The 26,163-nt window shown below is 36.4% G+C and overlaps 1 protein-coding gene across 1 annotated transcript in view; it reads right to left on the reverse strand.

Moving 5' to 3' along the window:
* The window catches only part of ARIH1 (ariadne RBR E3 ubiquitin protein ligase 1), a 79,642-nt gene that overhangs the window by 14,505 nt on the left and 38,974 nt on the right, over positions 1–26,163 (reverse strand). Inside the window, exons 3-10 of the mRNA XM_080929775.1 lie at positions 25,593–25,737; positions 17,671–17,763; positions 17,174–17,229; positions 9,772–9,838; positions 6,315–6,421; positions 2,922–2,964; positions 2,416–2,487; positions 787–917 (exon numbers count right to left, since the gene is read on the reverse strand). Of these exons, the coding sequence (XP_080785901.1) occupies positions 787–917; positions 2,416–2,487; positions 2,922–2,964; positions 6,315–6,421; positions 9,772–9,838; positions 17,174–17,229; positions 17,671–17,763; positions 25,593–25,737 (714 nt within the window). The remainder of the gene's footprint in view (positions 1–786; positions 918–2,415; positions 2,488–2,921; positions 2,965–6,314; positions 6,422–9,771; positions 9,839–17,173; positions 17,230–17,670; positions 17,764–25,592; positions 25,738–26,163) is intronic.

The raw sequence follows: 26,163 nt of genomic DNA on the forward strand, positions 1-26,163 counted from the left end.
TAGCCTAGGAATAGCTTAAATAAAACATACATAGGAAGCTCACACGTGCAAACACTATACTACTGTACATAATGACTGTGAGCATGCTTCGAACTGCTATGCACAGGGCATCCTGGAACTCATCTCCAATAGATGCAATTAATTAACTGCATATGCATCTAACATCAACTGCCAGTCTTGAAAAACTTATGAAATTAGACAACTGAGGGCCATTTGAAGGACTACTTCCCAATTCTAGGTAATTCTTCCCAATAGGAATGCAAGCCTATTTCAAAGAGAAGCTAAAAATATAGATTTTTTTTTGTTCAATAGACTTCCAATTTTTAGTTAGACAACAAAAGTGTTGTATGTCGGGGGAAGAGGATAACATCTGAGAATATCCAATAAAACAATAATAAAAAAGTTAATAATAGTGTTGTCTAATGGTGTGGAGGATAAGGAAATCACAAGTTAAATTTCTGCCAATAAACCTCAACCTAAAGGATGTATCAGACAATGTAACTAAAAATTAAAACCATGAACTGAAAACACTATTTATTCCACCTCTGTTCATAGTATTCCTTTTACTGTTTCCAACTTTTTCAATTGATAACATCTCAATGTATAGGTTTATCTCAATTATTAATTCCTGTGAGAAATATGACTATCAAATCCCTCTCTGTGGCTATCTTGAATATACTCCTCTGTTAAATCCACACATTTTTTTAGCTCAAGGCAGAAATATTTGTATGTGATACAGTACATCCTATAATTATATGAGCACACGCTACCATCTGTCCAACCTACCAGGCAGATCCATGTGGTTCCCAAGGGCCAAGACACACCCAGCAAAATTCTGCTTTACAGTTCTGGTTCCGACAGACCATGTGATTACAACCACCATCTTTCTCAATTGTGACATGGCATTTGGGACATTCCTATAGGGGGAAAAAACTACAGAGTTGGTGTCAATGCTATACCACTGAGGACAGACACTAGTTCTAGATTTCATTTATTTACATATAAGTTACTTAAAGTAGTAAGCATCTAATAAAGACCATTAAAAGTAAACTATATTATTACTGCTGGCTCTTGTTTGTTTTGGTGTTTTATCATTTGCTTTGTCTTTTTTGTTTGTGTTTTTCAAGATAAGATTTCTCTGTTTAACAGTTCTACTCAATTTGTAGACAGGCTGGCTCTGGTTCCTTAGTGCTGGGATTAAAGGCGCACACTATCACCACCTGGCTATTACTGGGTTATTAATAGGCACAAAAATGTAATTTTTTAAATTCATTTTTATGGGCATGCCTGTGTTCTTGCCATCTGTGTATAAGTGCCTATGAAAACCAGAACAGGGCATCGTATCTTCTAGAGAGAATTCTAGAAAGTGGTGAGCAACCATGCAGGTGTTGGGAAATGAACCAAGGTGCTATGGTAGAGCAGCTGCTGAGCCATCTCCCTATAAAAACACATAGTAAGTTTTTACTAGAGTTAAGTATTTTACTCAGCACAATGCTTAGCACAGTCACCTAGCTGCACAGTACTTCCTATCCATGCACTGTTCTCAGGGCTTTCCATGTACCATAAACCTATGAATTTTGTAATGGTGTTATTTATTCCTGCTTGTCTTGTGAATAAAAGACAAAAGAAAAGAGGTCACACAGGATCCATATATAAGCAATCTGGCGTACAGAGTCAGGTAAGCAGGTAATCAGACCTTGACTTTCAATCTGAATTCATACTGAAGCTCAAAATTTTCATGTTTTAAAAATATACTTAAAAAGATTTTGTTGTTGAGATAGGGTATCTCTACAAAGCTCGAGCTATCCTAGAACTATGTAGAACACAGGCTGAACTCAAACTCTAAAAGATATGTCTGCCTCCCAAGTGCAATGATCAACGTGCGCCACTATGCCTGGCTTAAAAAAAAAAAAAAAAACTCTAAAAAATCTGAGATGCAGACATTGTGTGTACATAATTGTACAAGAGGCTAGAAGACAATGCAGGGTGCCCTGCTCTCAGCCTTGCTCCTCTGACACTCTCAGTTAACCGGGATTTCTCCAGGAAATTCATCTCTCTTAAACTCAGCACTGCAGGTTACAGGTCACACCCCTTTTCCATGGGTGTCGAGGATCTGAACTCAATTCCTCATACTTAAGCAGCAAAGCAGTCAAGATCAGCAAAATTAACTTATACAGAAAAACTCAATGTTTTTTAAAATAAAGAGCTACTACTGTCTTACAGGTGCCCCCAAAAAATAAACTCCTGAAAGTGAATGACTAGGAGGTGGGGTGGGGGTGAATAAAAGTTATCACAAGGCCCAAACAACACAAACTCACAGTGCTTTCGCTAATGTTCACACACTTACCCATATCTGTGTTCATTATCAAGTTGGGGTTGGGGCTGGGGTCGGGGGATACACACAGATGGACCAACCTTTGTGTTAGCTGCAATCCAATTAGAAGTTTCACTGTCATCATCACACTTTTTAATCCATTTCTTCAACCACTATTTGAAAATAACAACTGTTAGATTATAACTAGGCTTAAGGATAGCCATTTATTTCAGCACTTAAAAGCAAATTTTAAGTCTAAGACTCAAAAAGCACTATACTTTCAATAGACAAAATTCTCAAAATAGGAAAATTTGTAGCTATAAATTCTCATTTACATAGACTCAACCAAACAACAATTGTCTGGTCAAAGTTGAGTGGGGAATCTGGAACCTTGAGGAAAAGTCAAATTAACCAAAAAACTAAATTGCCCTATTCATAGATATTCGAAGAAGAAATGGGAGCCCAATACTCTAAGAAATGCACTTATAGACCACCTGGAATGATCACTTGAAATGTAAAGAATAAAATCTTCTGTTAATTAGAAAAAACTCATCTTTAATCAAATCTTAGAAATGTATGATCCCTTAAAAACAAAAACCAACCTCACCTTACATTTAACTGGATCATGCCAATTTTCGCCACAGTTAAAGCTGAAAAGAATACCAAGAGTTTAAATAATTAATCCTACTTAGTATAACTTAAAAAGGAACCCCCCCCCAAAAAAACAACCATTTCCCATTCTACAGTTCTCCAGTTCTATCTGCGAGTTCTAAATTATTGGGAAATGGCAAGCCAGGGAATATGTCTGTTTATAGTGGATGTTTTAAAATTAGTGTGTACTAGGAGAAGCATATAGTAGGTATTCAGTATGTATGAAATGAGAATACTAAACACATGAAGACATGCCCTGGTAACAACTATACAGTAATTTTTGCTTGACTAGCTCACTCAGATTGTATTGAGAAGCTTCCAGTAATGCTTCATCAATATTCTACCTTCATTCACCCAGTACTCCAACTAAAGAACAAAGGCCTGAATTTGCAGATTAATTCATAATTCCACATTACTATACAATAAACAATACATTAGAAACAAAGAGGAAAATCTTGAATAATGTGAACATATTAAACTCAGCCCTACAGAGAGAAATGGTATTAACCAATCTATTAAAAACCCAGGCATGGTGGCTCACACCTCTAATTCTAGCACTAAGCATATGTATATTTAAGAGGTATAAATGAAGGAAAAATAAATGTTTATGGGCAGGGTAGCTATTGAATTCTAGGTGTGAAGACGGGGAGAATAGGGAACTCAAGGCTACATATAACACCTTGTCTCAAAATGAGGGTCAGGGTGACACAGGACGCAACAGTGCACCCACTGGTAAGGAGTCCACCAAACTAATAACGGACTACACAGAGAGAACCCAGTAAGTCACAAAGTAAGCTATGAATGTGGGACCTGTAGGCTGCAGTGGTAAAGGGCGAGAATACTCAAAATGCATGAGTATGGAACTGTCAACAGAGTTAATAAAACTTACACAAAATGAAATTAGTGATCAATAATATTATCAAGTAATTTTAAAAATGTCAAAAAGAAAATTTGTATGCCAAAGAGAGTATTAGATGAAATCAAGGAAATTATTATTTCTCTAATAAGGTAGACACAGGGACTGTGATTAGAACAGGAAACCGAGGAGCTTCAAATGCATTCGACATCCATTTCCTAACAGAAAGAAATATGGCTCAGTAAGAGCATTTGTTGCTCTTGTAGAGGACCCAGGCTTGACTGCAGGCACACACAGTGGCTGACACCATTCCTTACTCCAGTTAAAGGAGATCTGATTGCTTCTGTATCTGAGGACTCTGAATAAATGTGGTTACGCAAACAGAAAAAAAAAAAAACAAAATAAAAAAAAAAAACCACTCATATACACAAATAAATTAACTATATTAAATAACTTTACAAAAAAGAAAATTTTTATTTAAAAATAAATTTGAAAGTGGGTATATAATATATTTCATCTTCTCATCTTACTAGAAAGGTAAATTTTATGTGGTGGAAAGCACATTTGTACTATAGTAAAACATTTCCAATGTCTTTCCCCATCTTTGATCTTATTTGAAGCACGGTCTCTCTCTTCCCTTTGTGACTGTTCACTGCAGTATACCAGGGTAACAGGCTCCAATACTCCCAGTGATTCTCTTGGTTTTACTTCCTATTTCTCTACAGGAATACGAAATACAGGTGCATGTGAGGGTAGCAGGCTTTGTGTGGTTCTGGAACTCAGGTCATAACTCTTGCAAATGAAACGCTTACACTGACCCATCTGTCTATATCACAGGGTTAAACTCTTAAATACCAACACATTGTTGATCTTTATCAATAGAATTCCCATGTTAAATATGCTTATGCATTTGTAAATTTATTCAATCCTTAATTAATTATTTGGATATTTAATTAATAATTTGGATATTTATTAATTCTATGGCTATCTTTATAGAATCAGAACAGTATTAAAATACCAGTAAAACATTTATTTGGTGGCTCTACATTGCTCCTTTTCTTTTAAAGAGTGCAAGATCATTTTATCTTTTTGCTATATTCTCCATGTGCCCAAATCAGATTCCAATGTTGAAATCCAGTGAGATGGCATTAAAAGACAGGGGTTGTTGGGCATGATGGTGTACACCTTTAATCCTAGCACTTCTAGAGGCCAGCCTAATCTACTGAGTTTTAGGACAGCCAGGGTATGTAGAGAGATCCCTCTCTCAAAAAAAAAAAAAGAAAAAAGAAAAAAAAAGGAAAAAAAAAAAAAAAAAAAAAAAAAAAAAACACACACAACCGCCCAGTCTACCCAACACATACATACTAGGGGCATTTGTAAGGTAATTATGTCATGAAAACGTAGAACCAGATTTAATTAACTGTCTTCACCATTCTGTTTTATGCAATGGGAGAAATAGACAAACAATGAAAGTGAACATTTGATTGAATAAACATTGTTTAAGATGCAGTTGGGCTCTTGGATGTACATTAAAAAAAAAAAAAAAAAAAAGAACAAAAACCTTCAAACTGAGAAATTCTCATTTTGAATACCTACCCATTTAGGGGGGGGGGGGGAGCCAGCTAAACACTTCAAAGACACTAACATGTTGCCCAATATTTGGAGTTGAAAAATTCCTGATAAATGGCATCTAGTGTTCAGACAGAGAACAGTATAATACAGAACTCCAAAGTCCCATGTTAACAAGACAGCCTAAACAACCAAAATTACCTACATATTTTATTAGATTAAAAATCTGTCTAAATCAAGGAAATTTATTATTTTTAAATAAACCACACATTCTTTATTTCTTAATTTGTGACAATATAAAAGAAGACTGCAAGAGCCAGATGGGACAATATACAGTAAAACAAACACCAATCTGCAGAGCTCAGCACTGCCATTAAGCTTTGCCTGGAGTTTGATCCCCGAGACAATACCACACCCTCATCAAGCATGTGTAAGGAGAGCTCTCTTAAGCAGGCACACAAGCTTTTTGAATGTTGGAAAAAAGGCAATTAACCCGTATTTTTTTTTTTAAAAAAAAGTTTTCTCTCATTAAAGGTTAAAGTAAAATATAAAGAAAATTATAATTATAGCTTCATTTCCCTGCATGAACAATAAATCCAGCAGGTATGATGGCACATGCTTATCCTAGCATTTGGGACACTGAGCAGGGATTAACATGAGTTTGAGGTCAGTTTGGGCTATGAAACAAGACTGACTTAAACAAAACATAGGCCCCACTGTTATATACATGTACATCTCCCCAAAAGATAAAAGCATTAAGAACAAAAACTTAAGATGTGTTAAGATCTTACTTAAAAAACAAAACACTACTTTTAACTACTATCATTTATTTCCCATCATGAAGTTTCCCATTTTATTATCAAGGTTAGAAAGAAAAGGTAGAAATCTTATATTAACATCCCTCATCTAGGAAAACTTGCTTACCAAAACTGGCGGCCACATTTGCAGCGAACTGGTTTTGCATCAGGATACTGAACTTTAACAACATGGTGGCAATCTGGGGCAGGACACCACTTTAACAGTCGGTTGCACTGAAACACAGTTAGAACATCTTAAAAACAAGAGAAAATTAAACTACCCAACATCTAGTAAGGTCAAAAAGAGAAATGACAAAACCATATAAGACCTGCTGTAGCCTTCTACGATAGTGCTTTTAAGGGTAATATTGTCTCATAATTATCATCTTTCAATCAGAAAAGAGTGTTGGCTGTTTCTGCATCTGGGGAGATATATGGTATTTCTATCTTACTTTGTTAAAAATATGGTAGATTACATTGAAGTTTATTCAATGTTAAGCAATTCTTACAACTTATTTACTTGAATTCTGGGAACAAAATCAAGGATCACACCTTAGGCAAATGCTTTATCAACTGAGTGATATATCCCCAACTTAAGTTGCTGCTAAGTTTGTGGTTGCATTATTTGTTTACTTTCGTTTTAGAAACTGATGGTTTGTAAATGCTTGGTCCAGGGAGTGGCACTAGCAGGTGTGGCCTTGTTGGAGGGAGTGTGTCACTCTGGGGATGGGCTTGGAGACACTCCTCCTAGCTGCCTGAGGATGCTCAGTCTGTTCCTGACTTCCTTTGGATGAAGATATATAGCTCCTCCTGCACCAGACCTACCTGGATCTGCCATGCTTCTGCCTTGATACTGGACTGAACCTCTGAACCTGTAAGCCAGCCTCAATTAAATGTTTTTTATTTATAAGACTTGCCTTGGTTATGGTGTCTGTTCATAGCAATAAAACCCTAAGACAAAAGTTGGTAGCAGGACTGGGGTATTGCTGTGATAGGCGTGACCATGCTTTTGTTTAGAAGAGTATGGATTTTTGGACTTTGGATTTGGAAAGCTGGGGAAGGCTTTAAAATGGGGCTTAATGGACTATCCTAGTAAGAATATAAAAGACTTTATTACTGAGAGTGATTTGAAATATGCTGACTTGGATCAAGCAGTTTCAGTGGAGAATTTCAGTATGTGGCCAAGAGAGTGTTTTTGTAGTATTTTGGTGAAGAACATGGCTGCTTTTTGCCCTTGTCCAAAGAATTTGCCTGAGTTTAAGATGAAGAGATTTAGATTAATTGCTTTGAAAAAGGAAGTCTCAAAACAGCATGGTATAAATTCTGTTGTGTGGTTACTAAAGCTCACCCTTATGAAGAGCATTTTAATGAAAAGAAGCAAGTTGAGAAAGGAAAGATACAAAATATATGGTTCGAGTATTAAAGGGACAGCAAGAAGGAAGCTAAATCCTGTGCTCAAGTATTTTATATTGAATTAAGGGACCTTGGGACAAGACCCCACCCAGCTAAATTAGCTCCAGGTAATTTAGTACAAACCTTTAATCCCAGGAGGCAAAATAAGCAGATCTGAGTTCGAGGTCAGACTAGAATAGAGCAAGTTCTAGGTGAAGAAAGCTTAAACCCAGATGTAGTGGTACACACCTTTAATCCCAGGAGACTGGCATTACAGATCTCTAAATTCAAGGCCAATCTACCGAGAAAGATCCAGGACAGCCAAGTTTAGGTAGTGAAGAGTTAGAAAAAAGGAATCTAGTGATACTGTACTAGAACAAGGGGAGCATGGTCCAGCTCCTGCAAGCAGCAGAACTTGGCAGCTTTGGCCATGTGGTTCTGGCCTTATATTTAAGAGGAGAAGGAGACCACTGGGACAAAGTGGTCTGATTAGCTGGAGCTAAGAAATTAGTGATGATTAAAAAGAGAACAGCATCACTGAGGTGAAATCTGGGAAGTGTTTTCTGAGAGGACAAAAACTGTGTTCCAGAGATAGCCAAGGTTGTAACCTCATACTTCAGCTGTACTTGGTAATGTGTAAGAATCACCCAGGTGGTACTGGTTTTGAAGGCATGAAGTCGTCATGAAGAACAGCTGAGGCTTGAGACTGTGAGAGGCCACGGAAGGCCATTGGTGAAAGTGCAGCCTCAGTTGTAGTTGATAATCCAGGATTGAAGGGGTCATGCAAAGGATTTGAGCCTTGACACCATGAAGGGAGCCTATGAAAGGCTATTGGTGAAGCCTAGTTGCAACGAAAGACCCCAGTATATTACTGGTCACAGCAATAAAACCCTAAGACAGGGACCAAATCTCTTATCTGACAGGGAAACCTTCTACGACAAAGCCGTATGCCCAGACCTTCACAAGATTATTATCTTTCAACTTCTAATTCTACAAAACTAATAACTATCTTTTATTCTACCTACAAATTCCACAGAGAATTAAGCAGTACTTAATTTTGGCTTTTGTCTCTGTTTTAAGATGAGGTCTCACTAGACAGACCAGAGTACCCTTAAACTTCCAATTCTCTTGACCTAGCCACTTCAGTACTGAAATTTCCAGGTGTACTCTACCCCAACCAGGTAAAACACAAACTATAAAGTATGTTTATTACATGAACAAGACATGCCTTAAGTAACATTCTGTACTAAATCAATTGTACAACTTCAAAAATCAATTGAATGGCTGGGCATATAACCCATTAGGAGATCACTTGCATAACATGTAGATCTGAGAGTCTAAAGTACAGACAAAAACAAAAGTACAGTGACCATTTCAAAAGGTCGATATACGATTATTTGCACTTTTATAGTTTAGCAGCTGCCATTGTAGCACAAAATCAGTAAGAACAAATATGCAACAGGCATTTTCCAGTAAATACCTTCATCTGTTTGTTTTTGGGACAAGGTATCTCTGCAAAGCCCTGGCTGTCCTAGAATTCACAGATCCACCTCCCTGACTGCTGGGGGTTTAAAAGTCATGCACTACTACAACCACCTCCAATAAAACTTTAGTTACAGATATAGGCAAGCCGTGATTTGCTGACAACTGGTGTATGAAAAAATTGTATAAAATGAATAATTTTAGAAATGAGGGGGAACATAATTTTGTCTGCATGCATATCTGTGAACCATGTTAATGAACGGTGTCCACAGATGATGTAAGAAGGCAATGGGACTAGAACCTGGGTCCTCTGGGAGAACAGCAGTACTTTAACCATGCACCCTTTCCAGCCCAATAACTACAGTATTCTTTATTAGCAAAGAACCACAAGACAATGAGAGAATAACATGTTAGGATACATGATTATGGCATGTCTATTAACAGTGTAATTCTTTGCTAAGAATAAAGAACTACTAAAAAGGGTATTTTCAACAGCACAGCTCAAAATGATTTTATTTAAAGTATTCTAAATATAGGAACAGGTTTATGTTGGTCTGATACAGGGCACAGAGCACACAGTATTGAGGCAGAGGTAGGTGAACTTAAAGTCCCGCCAAAGCTGCATACACTGTGAGACATTTCAAAAAACCAAGCCGAACAAAACAAACAGAATTTTGAAAGTTAAAATTAGAGAAACATAAACCACTTACCTCTACAAAGCTATTTGTTATTAAATGCTGATATTTTAATTTAACTTTTGAATCTGTGATCAGGCGCCTGAAACCAAGAATAAAAAAGTTACTAAGTAAGTTTAACCACATATAATAAAGAAAATGTAACTTCAAAACCATTTGTGTTATTGTATAAACTATGTTAAGTTGAAAATATCAAAATATAACGTCAATCAATCTAACTATTTGTCCTAACCGTGATTTTTCAAGTTTCTATAATTTTCCTCATACATTTTAAATATTTTGTTTTGCCAAGTATATATTGCAGCATGAAGTCTGCAAGTTTGTGTCCCTTGTAGGTTTTCTGTAATTCATGACTACCTTCTTTAAACACCCAACTCCGTGCATGAAATAAAACGTATATTTTTGAGAGCTGCCTTCATATGGCAGTCCTTGGCAATTAAATGGAAAAACACAGCATCCTGGTTCCTATTCACATCTGCACACTTTCTGTAACTAATAACACAGCAGCATGAAGGAAAGGAACTGTGAAGTTGAAGTCTCATTAGTTTACTGAAAAGCATCCTTAATGTCACAGGAAAATGGTGTAAAAGTAGAAGATATAGCTGACTCGTTAAGCATTTGGCAAGCACTTTCAAGAACCAGTTTTAATCACTACTATCGGTATTCTTGGTTACTGCTGGTTTTCAGGTGGTATTAAACCCAGTGTGGTAGTGGGAGATAGTAGTGGGAGATAGCCATTGACAAAATAACCTCTTCAATGCATATAGTGCAACCCTTGAGTGAGATAGTTTCTATGTGCTCTTCATAGTTAATTCTTTATTACCACCACCACCACCAGCAGCAGCAGCAGCAGCATTACTATTATCAAGATAGGATCTCTCTGTGTAGTATTTACTTACTCCTGGGAACTCATTATGTAGACCAAGCTAGTCTTGAATTTACAGAGATCTTCCTGCCTCTGCCTCCCAAGTGCTGAGAATTAAAAGCATAAGCCATTTCATGCCCATTCATGCCCAGCCCTTTTGTTCTTCAGTTTCATATCCTCCCCTGTTCTTCCTAGACGTCAGAGTCTTAGGTTACTTTCAAGTGTATTCTTATCAGATCAAATAGGGGCTTCATACTCAACCTTCATGTAATGTTGAAAGCAGTCTAATAGTCTATTTGACAGTTCCTCAACAAGTTAAACACAACATCACCACCACTCCAAACCTTTCAACTTTCCCTCCTAGATATACATGCTTTGAACTAAAAATGGGTGTCCCACAAAACATTACACACAATGTTCATATACAAAAACGTAGAAACAGTTATAATGGGATACAACTCAACAATAAAAAAATCTAAGTGGTGATTCATGCCACAGAGTGAATGAATCTCAAAACAACAACTATGTCAAATAATGAAGCTAAAGGGGGAAAAGACAGTAACTACAAACAAGTATTATGGTTTACATATGATTTCTACACCAATAGAAACCAGACAGACACAGAAACCAGGAGAGTGCTTGGTAAGGTATTGGGAGATGTGGAAGTGGTTGAATGGAAACAGTAATAAAAATATTTTAGGATTAATTATAGTCCTAGTATTTAAGAAATTGACACAAGAGAGTGGGTGTGGCATTGTGGGTGTGGGCTTTAATCCTAGCTGTCTGGAAACCAGTATTCTACTAGCAGCTTTCAATGAAGATGTAGAATTCTCATTCAGCTCCTCCTGCACCAAAAGCCATTGACAAAACATAACAAGAATCAGTGAAAGAAAGAAAACAGCCATAGAGTTAATAATGTGTAGTAATTATACACTTGTTATGTTAGGCTTAGAAGTAAAGATGAAGCAGAGTGTAAAGATAACAATTACTTTATATTAAAGAGTAGGGAGTTAAGATCTGTTTAAAATGGATGGAACAGTGCTTAATTTCAAAAACATTATTTGATCTAGTAGTCAGTGAGTCTATGAACCAGAGGGAGGGGAACAGACAGACAGATTTTCTGGGATCTAGCCCTATCCTAAAGTAAGGATAGACACTATTGGTTAGCTACAACTACAATCCCCTGGATGATAAAGAGGAAGTGGGGGTGATTTATAATCTAAAAAGTACTGAGACTCCAAAGGATCAGTAGATTCAGGGTGTGGTAACAGACTCACTCAATGTAAGCAAGATAACTTTGCCTATACTTTGCAGCTCCAAAGTATAGGCAACAACAAATAAGTAAAATAGAGGGCAAATTTAAATGTATAACAAGCTAACTAACCAAATAAAAATTAAAATCAAACAGTTCTGAATAACAACTCAAAGGATGAATGTACTAGAAGAATTAAAGATTCAGAAAGAATGGTAACCATAATATAGAAAGGAGGCAGTAGAGAAAAAAACAGTAAAAATCAAGACCAAAAGCAAATAAAATGCACAATACTTTTATAAGAGAAGATAAATGAAAAGGTGAACAACATAGGAAAATTTGTAAAACACTACTAGGTGTAAAAAAAAAAAAAAAAAAAAAAAACAAACTTCCAGCAAAGACAAGATGGCCTGAATCATGTTAATGGCAACAGGAATAGACAGGAAAGGACAGCCTGGAAGATGCTGGGGTGAACGAACTAAATTTGGTCTAAGAGTGAGCACTGAAGATAGGAGAAAGGGAAATCTAGAAAACCATTGAGATTTTAATTCCGGAAGTCCTTAACACCCAGTAGTAACTTGAGAGGCAGAAACAAGTAAAAGGATATGGTTGGGAATGGTGTAGGTGAGATAATGCACAATTACGAGTACACACATGGAGATGACTAACAAGCCTTAGGATATACAAAGGCCCCAGATTCAAAAGAGATGAGTTGATGATAAAATTTGGGTATTTACACTGTATGACTGGGAAAGACATTTCTAAGAAGAAACACCAACTCAAAACTCAACAAAGAGTCAAAGCTTATACACAGAGGGCAGTATAGAAAATATCCAAAAAAAAGTCCCACTTTTTTATGTCTACATACTAAAGATTATGCAGTTAATACAAAGAGAGAAGCAAAATACATTCCACATTTGAGGGAAAGCAATCAACAGAACTCTCTGTGAGAGCCTAAATATTTGAGTTAGCACAGCCTTTTATGAAACTATTATGTTATAAAAGTTGTTAATAATAAAATCAGCAAACTCTCTCAATAAATACTCAGAAAACCATTAAGTTAGAAATTGTATAGTTGAACAGTATTTTAGCTCCCCAGCCCTGGAAAACAAAATTGCATAGGTGAAATAAAATCCTGATTGAAGGTTTCAACAGATATAAGATGGCAAAATCAGACAGCACATAGAAACAAACAAATTAATAACAGACCGTTAAAATCTATTGACCCAAAATTTATCAATAAAAATCTTTTAAGTGTTTGGAAAGTAAAAGGAAAGAAAAAAGGTATGAATGAAAGCAAGCAGATCTTCCAAGACATGTGTGTCAAATAAAGACATCAATGGGTATAATGGGAATGAGATCAATATAGAACAGAAATAACATTCATTGTTATTACTATTACTACTACTACTACTACTACTACTACTATTAGCTCAGCAACATGATACTGTAGTGCTGAGACCCCTCAGCACCCACATATACAAAGGTAGCTAGCTCACCTATATCCCAGTAGTAATAAATAATGCAAGGACAGGGATCCGTGGAGGCAGATGGCCAGCTAAAGCAGCTGATGCGGAGGTTCATCTGAGAGACTAAGACTCCCAATGTTAGCCTTGGATCTCCACTCACACATCCACACTTTAAGTACATATACATATGCTCCCATACAAACACAGAGAAAGAAGGGAAAGTGTTTTAATAAATAATGGGACTAAATAAACATGGTGATATGGATACCGGTCTTAGGATTTCTATTCCTGCACAAACATCATGACAAAGAAGCAAGTTGGGGAGGAAAAGGGTTTATTCAGCTTACACTTCCATATCGCTGTTCATCACCAGAGGAAGTCAGAACTGGAACCCAAAAACAGGTCAGGAAGCAGGAGCTGATGCAGAGGCCATGGAGGGATGTTATTCACTGGCTTGCTCAGCCTGCTTTCTTATAGAACCCAGGTCTACCAGCCCAGGGATGGCACCACCCACAATGGGCTGGGCCCTCCCCCCTTGATCACTAGTTGTGAAAATGCCTTACAGCTGGATCTCATGGAGGCATTTCCTCAACTGAGGCTCCTTTCTCTGTGATTAACTCCAGCTGTGTCAAGTTGACACAAAACCAGCCATCACAGATACCTGTAGTCCCAGCATCTGGAAGGTAGGTAAGGCTAATATGAAGAGTTCAAGGTTTTCCCAGCTACATATCAAGCTGAACACTAGCCTAGGGTGCATGAGGTCTTGTCTTAATAAACACAAGCTAAAGGGATAGCTCAGTAGCTAAGGGCCGCAGATTTTTTTTTTTAATTAAAGAATCCAACTTATGTTCTTGGAACCCACATTAGCTGGTTCACAACCACTTGCAACTCCAGCTCCAGGGGGACCTGATGGCCTCTTCTAGATTCTGAGAGCACCCACACCTTTAATCCAACACTAGGAAGACAAGAGGCAAAGGGTCTCTAAGAATTCAAGGCCAGATAAGTTTAAATAATGATACCCTGACTTACCTATACCCCATGAAATAAGCAAAAACATTCTCGACTTTTACAAAAAACATTAACTTCTGAATCCAGAGTTCAAAAATACATGCATTTTGAAAAATGTCAAGCATCAACTCATAAATGCTGCAATTTATTCTCCCTCTGGTACTTTAGTCCCATTACTTTATTACCAAGTTTTTTTAATCTAATCTGAAATACTAAAAATAAATAAATAAAAAAAAAGAACCAAGAAAAAACGTCAAGCAAAGATCTAAATTTAATTTACACCTACATGATCCTGTGTCTAGTTTAAATATCTTTTATAATGACTCACTCACTATGTAGACAAGAGAAGCACATCTAGTCTCATGTAGGAACAGAACAAAAGGGCTTTTAAACCCTCTACCAACTGAGCTAAATCCCAAGCCAGGCATTCTCTATTCCTTTGGTTCCTGTCCTTTTCACTCAAAGTATCACCTAATTAAGTGGCTTTCATTACATCTAACTCATGCTTTCTCTTCTTAAACTGGATATTACATTCCTCTATGTAGCCTAAGTTGGCTTCAATTTTGCAATCCACCTGCCTCAGCCTCTTGAGTGTACCCATCATGCCTGACTACTACTCTTCAACTAAAACTTTAGCTTTTTTTTTTTTTTTAATTAATTCTACATTTTTCTCAGGAGTGTTTTTCTTTCTTGTTACTTTAACTGTTACTACTGTGTTTACTAGATTCCAAACCTTAAGGGAACTAGTTCCTAACTAAATGGGCAACTATACTAGAAGCTTTCATGTAACAGACTGTTGCTTCTGTTTGCTTCCCACTAATACATTGACTCCTAAATCCTCTTTCATCTAATTACAAATAACCTTCTAAACAAATCTCATTAACCATTATTTCCCCAGTCTTAAAGCATCCTCCACTACATCAATGTTGTGTTTCTAAAATACACATTTTACTACAGCCTTGACTAGTATCTATGACAAAACTCCATCGTGAACTGTTAAACTCTTTTTATCCACATCTTTAATAACTCCTCCCCTATTTCCTTAACCACTGCAAAATACCTGAGAAAAGCTCATGACTATTTAAAAATAATGTTTTTTTGTTTAGCCTTCCCAGCATTTCCTGACCCCCTATATTATACTCCTTTTATGTTATTTTTAGTCTTAAAAGATAATTTGTTTCCTTTGAATACTGCTTTACATATGCCTTTATGATGTACTTATGAATCTTTTGAGGAATGACATTGTATGTGTGATAGCAAAGACGTTGCTGGCAATTTCTGGAATTAATCATAGGATACACTGGAGGGCAGGCAAGAAATACAATGGGTATGAATGCACCAAGGGACAGGATAAAAACAAGAATGGTGGTAGCTGAATTATTTTTAATAGCTTAGACAATAATGGAAATAGAATTAACTTAAAACAAACAAGATTTAATGCAGAACTGATAACAGAAGTAAATATGTAGCAAATAACCCCAAGTAGACTGAAGGTAGAATGAAGCTGGGTGATAGTGGCACACACCTTTAATCCCAGTGCTCAGGAGGCAGAGGCAGGCAGATGGTCTCTGAGTTCAAGGCCAGCCAGGGCTACACAGGAAAAAAAAAACAAAAAAACAAAAAAAAAAAAAAACCTTTTTTAAGGGTTAGGGAATGAGGGAGAGAAGAGAAACGGTAGAATAGAGCCTAAAATAAAGGCTCAGCAGGTAAGAGCACTTTTTAACAAACTTTACAACCTGAGTTAGATCACTGGGACCCACATGTGTTGTGGTACTTGTACACACATAAAGTAAAAAATTCCCCCAAGTGGAATAGTTGAGCTTTAGCTACTATGCTGGTCAGGTTAACTTAGCTTAATTAGGTTAAATTTACTTATTAAAACACCCTGCTATCATTTTCTTTTATTACTTTTTAATCACAGAAAAAAAAAACCTTTCTGTATAGGCAATTACCTCTAAAACTAAATATACAATTTGTATATGGATCATTCAAGACCTCAATGTGCTTGGCATCCTGAAGTCAACTGACAAACTTGAGCCACAAAAACAGCAGTAGTCCAGGAAATAAGCAGCTGGGTTTATACCAGCAATTCACTAGGCTTCCTTCTTCCATCTGTACAGCAGACACGTTCACTTACAGCCCCCATCTGTAGTGCACGTCTAAGTTATTAGCAGCATTTCAGCAGAGAGCACCACCCTGAGCAGTGCAGTGGGGGCGAACATCAGACACTGGCAGTCCTCTGTGGACAATGCAAGTGTGCAAGTGTTGGAGTTCCGAAAAGACTGCAGGACTCAGCTACATCATAAGCCGAGCTTCTTTTGGAAGCTTCTTCTCTTTCTTTCTCAGGTAATATGTACCTGTACTGAGTCTATCCGTTCCTGATCTCCCTCTCTAATCTAGCACACACATTTTCACAATGACACACATTCTTTTTTGTTCCATTCCACTTTTTTTGTGGATGCAGGAAATCAAAGCCAGGACCTCACATAGGCCGGGCAACTCACTGAGTGACACTCCCAAACTCACTCTTGCCTGATTCTATCTTAGCCTGCTACCCAGAGGACATCAACTAACACATTCCTTATCCCATTATATACTTTCAAGATTTACCAAAATTTGGCTATCACATATTGCCAAATATATTATAAGAATGACTACCTAAACAAATTCCAAGTGACTTTTTTGTATTATAAAGAAGTTAGTGGGGAATAATAAGTCTCTTGAATTTTAATAATTTACCTTTTCAGAGGCACTAAGTCAAAGTTAATTTGGTTTAACCAACAAAACAATACTCAACATGCAGAATCTCTCAGAAATACTTACATAACTGTGTTGTCATCCACTAAGATATCACAACCATGCGCAGGACACGAAATAGTCTGAAAAGGATGAAAATTTAAACTATGTCTTTGTCAACACTGTGTACAGGATGTTTACCATTACCTGGCACTTTCCCTAGATTCCGACCACACTTTCCTATGTGCAGGCTCTCAATTCTCTCCCTTATATTTCAGGAAGCATGTCTTTGAGTTTAACTATCCTTCTGAGCAATTGGTTTTGCAACACAGAACTGAAAATTTAAAAGCAAAATACCTGAAAAGCTCTCCATCAGGATAGGCTGATAGAGACTATCAGAGTTGATGCCCCACTATGAAAACATTACCTAGATTAGGCTGATAATTGGAACATCACATTCTAAATCTTTTTTTTCCCTAAGACTTTTAATCTAGAAAAATGCTTAATCTTAAAACTTAATCTGGTTATATTTATATAAGGGTCTAAACATTACAAGTAAAGGTTATAAGTAAAAATCAAATTACCTGTCCCATGCCTTCTTCCATTATTTTGGTAGTTAAATATTCACTCCAGCACTGCATACAAAACTTATGTCCACATTCAAGGCCAGTAAAATACTGTGACAAAAACAATAAAATGAACTTTAACAAAGACATTATTTTTAAAAAGTAAAAGAAAAAAGTGAAACTACCTAGTACCTAAAATGCCCATTTGACAATAACCAAAACACTTCTAAAACTAACTCCTTTGGACACAAACTACCTAATTAACAGGAATGCAATTGTGGTTAATCTTTACAAATTTTAGACATAAACAATAACAAGTCTGAATTACATATACAAATGTATGAAAAACATACGAATGAACACAAAAATGTTCTATTTTGTTAGCTACTATGGAGATATAAATCAAACCACAATGAGATATGTCACTAGGAGAGCTGTATTTAAAAAGACAAATATTAAAATAAAATAAAATAAAATAAAATAAAAAGACAAATATTGCGAAGTATGGAGATGGATAAGCCTGTTCCAATATACTATTTCATGAAAACATGAGAAAATCTATCACAACTCTGGAAAACAACCAGGCAACAACCACCTCAAAATACTAAATGCAGCTGTCATAGCATCTGCTTTGTTTATTTTTCTAATGCCGTGACAAAGCACCACCGGACAAAGAAAAATGTTTAATTTGGAGCTCATGGTTCCAGGTTAGAGTCCATAACCATCACAGCAGAAAGCACAGCAGCATGAAGGTTTACATCTGATCCACAAGCACAAGAAAGAGACACCTAACTGGAAAACCCCGAAAGACAACCCCAGTGACACACTATCTCCTAACTCTTCCCAAGCAGTTCCACCAACCTGAGACTAAGCATTCAAATACATGAACCTGTGAGAACCACTGTGGGGCAAGTGAACTGTGGCAGCAAACAGAAGACCTGGTACAATCAAAGCAAGAACAAAACTCCTGGGAACCAGCTCCTGCTGAGCTCTACCTGTCCTAGAGCAAGTACCCTGACAGCACTGAGAGAAACCGTGACAAATAATCATGTAACAAAACAAAAATTAACCGAACACACAAACAAAACCCAAAAACTATGAGTTCCCTATGCTAATGAGGTATCTAGCTAGACCCCAGATATTTAGCCAATAACTTCCCCCCCTGGCCATTCTTTCCTTCACCAAGAGTAAGAGATATCCGTTCACATTCTCCATGAAATAAAACAGTTTGGACAAGGGGGATGGGAAGGTTCAGTTATAAAGAGCCTCACCTACCTTTTCCTGAGATGGCCTGTTCTCTTTCAGAGATGACCTCTGTACCCTTGGCACTCACTTGAAACCAAACCAAACTGGATTCCAACCTGTCCTGGACTCACTCATCACCTTCCTGCCTGGCCCATAAGGTAAGCACTAAAGCAGCTGCCCCATTCTCAAATTCCCATGGTCACCAGCATCTGGTTACACAGGAGACTGAGAACCACAATATCTGTCCCAAATCTTGCCAGGAAATCCAAGGGCTGGGACCCCTATCTTTCATGGACTACGTTCTGCCTCCCCTGAGCAGTTTGCAGAGAGGCAGATGCATGGCTGTCAAACCACTTTTATTAAAACACATCATATGACCTGCGTACTATACTTCCACAGTATATCACTTTATAAAAATAAAAATATAAATCCTTATAAAACTTTGTACATAGTATTGATAGTTACACCATAAATAATAGCCAAAATAAGAAACAACTTAAGATATGTGAAACAGCTATATAATAGAATATTCAGTAACAAAAAAGAATAAAGTTCTCATAGATGCCACAACATAAATAAACCCTGAAAACATGCTAAATGAAAATAGCCAATGACAAAAGATCTCACACAATTTAGATGAAAGGTACAGAACAGACACATCTTTAGAAAAAAAAAACAATGTTTGCCTAGGGCTGTAGATTTATGGGGAAAGGAGAAATGAATAGCAAAAGGTATAGGCTTGTTAGGTTTTGGGGGGAGAGTTATAAAAAATACTTAAAATTTTAAAATAATTACGATCACAAAAGGGTATGAATATAGAAAAACAAACATGAAATAGTATGCTACGATAATTACAAAAGCACTAACTCAACAAATCTGCATTTTCAAATACGTAAAGGACTTTATAAAATCATGTGAACTGTAGAGACTTAAAACTAAAATTGTGCACGTACTACAGGGCTACAGTAAGACTTGTCTTGAGAAAACCAATAATTATTAATAAATTTGTAGTAAATCAAGATATTTATTGTAAAAGAAGTATAGTGTCTTTAATCTGTCTATAATGTAGGACTCAGAGGTAAATAAATGCAGGAGGATGAAGAATTCAGGACCAGTCTTGAATATATGTGATACAGCTTAGTGTTTAAGCACTTGCCTGAAAGTATGAGACCCTATGATTAACTATCATAACTATAAAATAAATAGTTAATAACAGAAAGCCAGGCATAGCAACATGTGCCTTTCATCCCACCAGTATAAGGGAAGAGGATTAAAGAGAAACCAGGGATAGCCTGAGACAAACAGGTTAAAACATGGCCTCAGAACAAAGGAAGATTAATAATATTGTATTCTAATCTTTGCCTACAATGTTTAGAAAGATTAATAATGTAAAGACGATGCATGAGTGAAGTGTAGTATATTTATAAAACTTAAGACTCAAATAAATTAACTTGTTCTGCTTTTACCTGTCAATGACTCAAGCAGTTTTTATCTAATTTGTCCGATGTTCTAAGTTAGATTCTTTCACACTGCCAAATAATACATAAAACAAAACCAACCTTACTATATCTATGACTAATAATGAAAAATTTTTATTTTAACAATACATTAAAAATGCACTGTAAAAAATGCTTTGGGGATTCTATTTTAAAAACTGAATCAGTAATTCATTTATCATGCTAGATTAGTACAGTTGTGCTGACATGGATGTCAGAGCTCCAAGCAATTGAACATGTTTACAGTGGCATGTGCCTGTACTTCCAGTTGTTTGGGAGACTGAGGCATAAAAGAGGCTTGAGCTATAAAACCCTACCAGGTGCCTGCATTAAGCCCCTGAAGAGATGTGAAAACTGTGAGCAGTTCCTGTCCTTCAGCCTGAGTAACACTGTGAGACAGTATAACTTGAAAAAAGGTCTGAACATACATACGCACTGCACTGAAAAAAGTATTATTCCAACTATATTCTCACATTTGGTCCATCCTGTTTCCCTTTCCTCTTTGATATGCTTCCTTTTAACTACCTCATGCCCAGCTTACTTGATTCCTTGGGCTTTCCCTTACTAAACAATGAAACGTGACTATCTAGTCATTAAACATACCATTGTATATAGATAATAAAACAAAAAAAAAGTATTAATAACTTAAAGAGTACCATCTATAACAGAAATTGTCTTAATCTCTCTCTGACATTTTATTTATTTTTTTTGCAAGGTGTCAGGAGACAGACCTGGAATCCACTATGCAGACAAGGCCATCCTAAAATGGATTTGTCTGCTTCTGCCTTCTGAGCACTAAGATTAAAGGTGGTGGCACACCAAATAAAATATTATTAAAGTTCAGTAAAAATGGTCTTTCTGGGGAGGATAAACCATGATCACCTTTTTTCCCATTTTTCCTCCATCAGAAATTGTCAATATAAACTCCAAAATTAAAAAAAAAAAAACAACTCCAAAATTAAAGCCATTTTGCTTATAAAATAGAATAATCAAGACATCAGTTCTCTCAAAAGCTTAATTAATGGAACAGGTTTAAAGAAGAGTGCCTGTGAGAGATGGTCGGAGATTAAGAACATACACTGCTTTTCCAAAGGACCCAGGTTCAAGTCATCAGGCAGCAGCTCACAACTGTCTACATCTCCAGCTCCAAGGGATCTGACTCTTATGACCTCTGTGGGCACTGCATTTATGTGCACAACCTGTTCTACCCATATACATAATTTAAAATAAAACAACTGCTTTAAAATATAAAATGGGGCTAGAGAGATGGCTCGGAGGTCAAGAGCACTGACTTCCAGAGGTCCTGAGTTCATTTCCCAGCAACCACATGATGGCTCACAACCATCTGTAATGGGATCTGATGCCCTCTTCTGGTGTGTCTGAAGACAGCAACAGTGTACTCATATAAATAAAATAAGTATTAAAAAAAAGTAAAACAGGATTAGTCCTAGACCAGATACTTTCAAGTGGTGTTGGTGCACCAAGAGGAATTTTTAACATGGGGGATGGGACTCTGTACCTGGTTTTGTTTTTGTCTTGTTTTGTTGATACAGGGTTTCTCTGTGTAGCCCTGGCTGTACTCAAACTCAGAGATTTGCCTTCCTCTGCCTCCCAAAAACTGTGACTAAAATTAGGACCAACACGTCTAAAGTGTAGTAGAATATACCTATAGTCACAGAATTTTGTAGGCTACATGATCTTCACCTACATTTTAAGCTATTTTGATTCAGAATTTTAAAAAAATCATTGCTAAGGTGCAATAGAAGTAGTGACTCTATGAATTTACCTAGTCAAAAGCCAAAATCTTAGTATATTCAAAGTTAGACCTTCTCTCCCAGTTAATTCCGAAGTATTATGTAAGATAACAAATATTTCTGTAGCTCAAGTGTGTTAATGTGTGCCTGTAATGTAACTCTGGAAACTGAAACAAGATCATCGTGAATTTCAGGCCAGCCTGAGCCATATAATACCTAGTTGAAAATAACAAAAAACAAAAACCCTCCTTCAAAAACATGCATGCACATGAATACACACAAATATACACGCACACACACATACGTGCACAAACGTTATTTAATATCCTCTATTCCTATGTCCACTGTATAATGGTAAAATTATTTTCTAGGAAAATAAAGGTACATTTATGTAAATAAGAGGAAACTGTGAACATGTTACAGAACAGTCCAAATAAACATGTTTCTTTAAAAAATGCCAAAACATTAATAAAGCTCCAGAAAGGATATCAGGTGACACTGCTAAAACTGACCAAAACCAATCATTTGCGTATATTGACCTAGAAATGATGAGAAAATAGCTAGTTGTGTTGTGTTATGCTGTTTGATAACATTAGTAGTTTCCACTCACAGCTCTTTAGCCACACAACTTACAACAGCTCTCTGAAATTACCAATAAACTCCTTTAACTTCAGATTCACTTTTAAAGGCACTCTTGCCTTCCTTTCTTTGATTTCTGCTCCATTTTTCTGTCTTACTTATTACACCCTGTTATCAATTCCTATGGATCCTATTGTGGTTTGTCCTCTGAAGCCTGTTATGTTGAAGACTTAAACTCCAGTGCATGAGGTTACTGGGAAGTTGTAGAACCTTCAGGAGTAAGACTTGTTTGAAAGTTTAGTCAGAGTAACTGTAAATGCAGAATGCCCCTCCCTGTGAAAAGAAAAACTAGGTCTCCTGCCTTTTCCTCTCCCTTTCTGCCCTACTTCCCCAAGCTAAGCAGCTTTACATGGACTGCATCATAAAGTCTGTCCTCCTCACACACCTCAGGCAGAGAAGATCAGAAACTGAAGCCTTCAAAACCATCAGACAAATCAGATTGTCTCTCCTCAGGTTGATTATCTCAGGTGTTTTGTCATAGCAAGACAAAGTGAACTAACACTATACTGTGGTAAGATGTGGTATCAACTTTATACAAAGCATTAATCTTCACTTTTAACCTAATTGAATTTACTATCTCTAGGAGGAAACACATCCCGAAGGCTTGCTTATGAAGATGATTTCATAGAATATTAACCATGGAAAAAGACCCCCACCCAAAAAAAAAAAAAAAAAAAAAAAAGACCCAAAAATGCGGAAAGGAGAACGCCAGCACTGACTCCTGAGTGCAGAGACAATCAAATATCTAACATTCAATCCTCACAGTATGTCTTCCCTGCTAATGGACTCTGTCCTCTAACCATGAGCAAAAATAAGTCCACACTCCATGAAGGTTGTGGTCAGAGAGACAGAAGTGACAGAGCTAAAGAGACAAAGAGATAAAGGTGCTGCTGCCAAGGCTGACAGCCTGAATTCAATCTCCAGAACCCACATGAGGGAAGGTGAGAACCAATTCCCACAAGCTGTCGTCTGACTGACCCCCACACATGCTCACTCACATACGTAGTAAATAAATCTAAAACTAACGGGGGGGGGGGGTACATACACAGGTTCCTTTAACATGGTTTTATACTAACATTTATTTATTCTCAAAGTGCCTACCATGCAAGGCATATTATATGCTTATTCTCCATAATGTCCTTAAAATTTAGAATTGTCCCTACAATGTTAAATTAATGACTTAAGTTCTCCATCATCTGCTAATTTACAAAGCCAAACTATACACTACCAATTTCTGGTCCTGATTTTCATGTTTTTCTTAAGAATCTTAGAAAATACTGAGAGCACTGAAAATGTAACTCATATTTCTATTAACTAGTGCTCTAATATTAAAGGTTTGAATAAGGGAGAAAGTGGCTGTACTGAAAGCAAAGGGGGGGGGGGCGCAAAAGAAAGTAATTTATAAACTGGAATAAATGATTTATATTTTAGTACTACCTCACAGACACCTTTGAATTTGTAGGCATGGTAAAAAAAAAAAAAGTTTAAGATTTATTTATTTATTCTTTCATTCATTTATTTATTTTATTTATGTCACTCTCTTCAGACACACCAGAAGAGGGCATCAGATTGTTGTGAGCCACCATGTAGTTGCTGAAAATTGAACTCAGGACCTCTGGAAGAGCAGTTGGTGCTCTTAACAGTGGAGCCATCTCTCCAGCCCAAGGTAAAAATCAAAACTGGTATAAACAATCTATGCAAAATAAAAGTGTTAAAACCTGAGTTTAATGTACTTCAAAGTCCCAGCAATTGTATAAATATATTAGTATTGTGATAAGAAAGTAAGTGGTACAGCTCCCAGACCATAAAGATCTGAAGGATGTCCAAAGTCAACTAACTCATCTGAAAATAGAACTTAAACCTAAATAAAACTAATGAGTCAGTCCACATTCAGTGTAAGAAACTCAGCCAGGACATGAAAACTCAAAAGTTAGTTCTGCAATTTCCCTACCAAACTTGCTCACTGATCATTCTTCTTCTGTAACTAAAAAAAAAATCTTTAAAAAATTATCATTTGACTAAGTTGGCACCTTAAAAATGAACTCCTTTAGATACATTAGATACATATCTAAAAGTCTAAGACTAACAATAAGAAGATCCTCAACAGTCAGGTTTATACTTGAAACCACACCCCCCATATCTCTCAAACTATAAAACAGAAACTACCAGCAGAATGGTTATAATTATAGTAGAGCTAAACATAGTGACAAAATATCTTAATTCCAATCAAATGAATATCTTTATATCCAAAAATAATTTTCCCATGGTTACCAATAAGGTTATGTTCTCCTATGAAGACTTCATTTAACCCTAGAGCTTATTTACTAAATGCACTAAATGTAGCAAAAGTACAACATTGCAACTCAATAAAACTTAAATTTTAAATAATAGACATATCTATTATTTAGTTCTATTCTAGTCTAATTCTGCCCCCACTTGCCATGTTTAATAGATATAAATAAAAAATCTTATGAGGGCTTGAAAGTACCCTAAAACTTTATATTTTGAATATTTGATAATAAGTTAAAGTGTTAATTCTATTTTAACCTCTACTACATGGTTCTCCAAATGGTAGCAAAATAAGCTCCAGAAAGATTCCAGCATTTTAATGACAACTTGGACAAGTTTGAAAAACAGGAAATGGGAACGGGAAGAGAACTAGGACTTCGCTTCCTTTCCTGATTCTAAATCTAACAGGCTACAGGTATATTCATTGTTCCCAGGTTTCCAAATTGTCTTTTGTATAGGTAATAAAAGTTGATTTACCCTCTTACATAGTGCTAGCCTTAAACTACCAGGTACTCACCGAGTTAGGGTAGTTCAAGTAGCAGATCTGACAAGGCATATCCTGTGCTGATGACCTTGTATTCATCTGGCGAGTTCGAGACTTTTTACTTGGATTAATTACATGACACTCAGCAAAGAGCTTCTCCAGGTTTCCATCAAAGTACCTGCATTATTTAAACAGAAAGGATGAGAGCCCAGCAAATAGCACAGTTAGAGCTCTCCAAAAACATGACTCTCTGTAAGGAAAAGTAATTAACTAAACTAAAATCTAAGATCAAACCTGTTCTGATCAAGACAAAAAGGAGGGCATGGTTAAAGGACAACAAGAGGGTGTGTGCATGTATGGTTGACTTCTGACTTTGTTCTTCGTTTTTTAACTTTATTTTTAAATATGCAAGGTGGACGGTTAAGTAATTAGCATTAAACACAACTGTGACTAAAACTTTAGGATAAAAGTTGTGCTACAGCTACAGTTAGTTGCCTGTGCAGAGTAATCTCTTTTAATACTAGGCTGTGTTTTATACAAATAAAATTTTATAACCATTTTAATTAAACTACTTTAAGAGAAATATTTAATTGTATACAATAAA

The sequence above is a fragment of the Micromys minutus genome (assembly GCF_963924665.1).
Source record: "Micromys minutus genome assembly, chromosome: 16".
Lineage (NCBI taxonomy): Eukaryota > Metazoa > Chordata > Mammalia > Rodentia > Muridae > Micromys > Micromys minutus.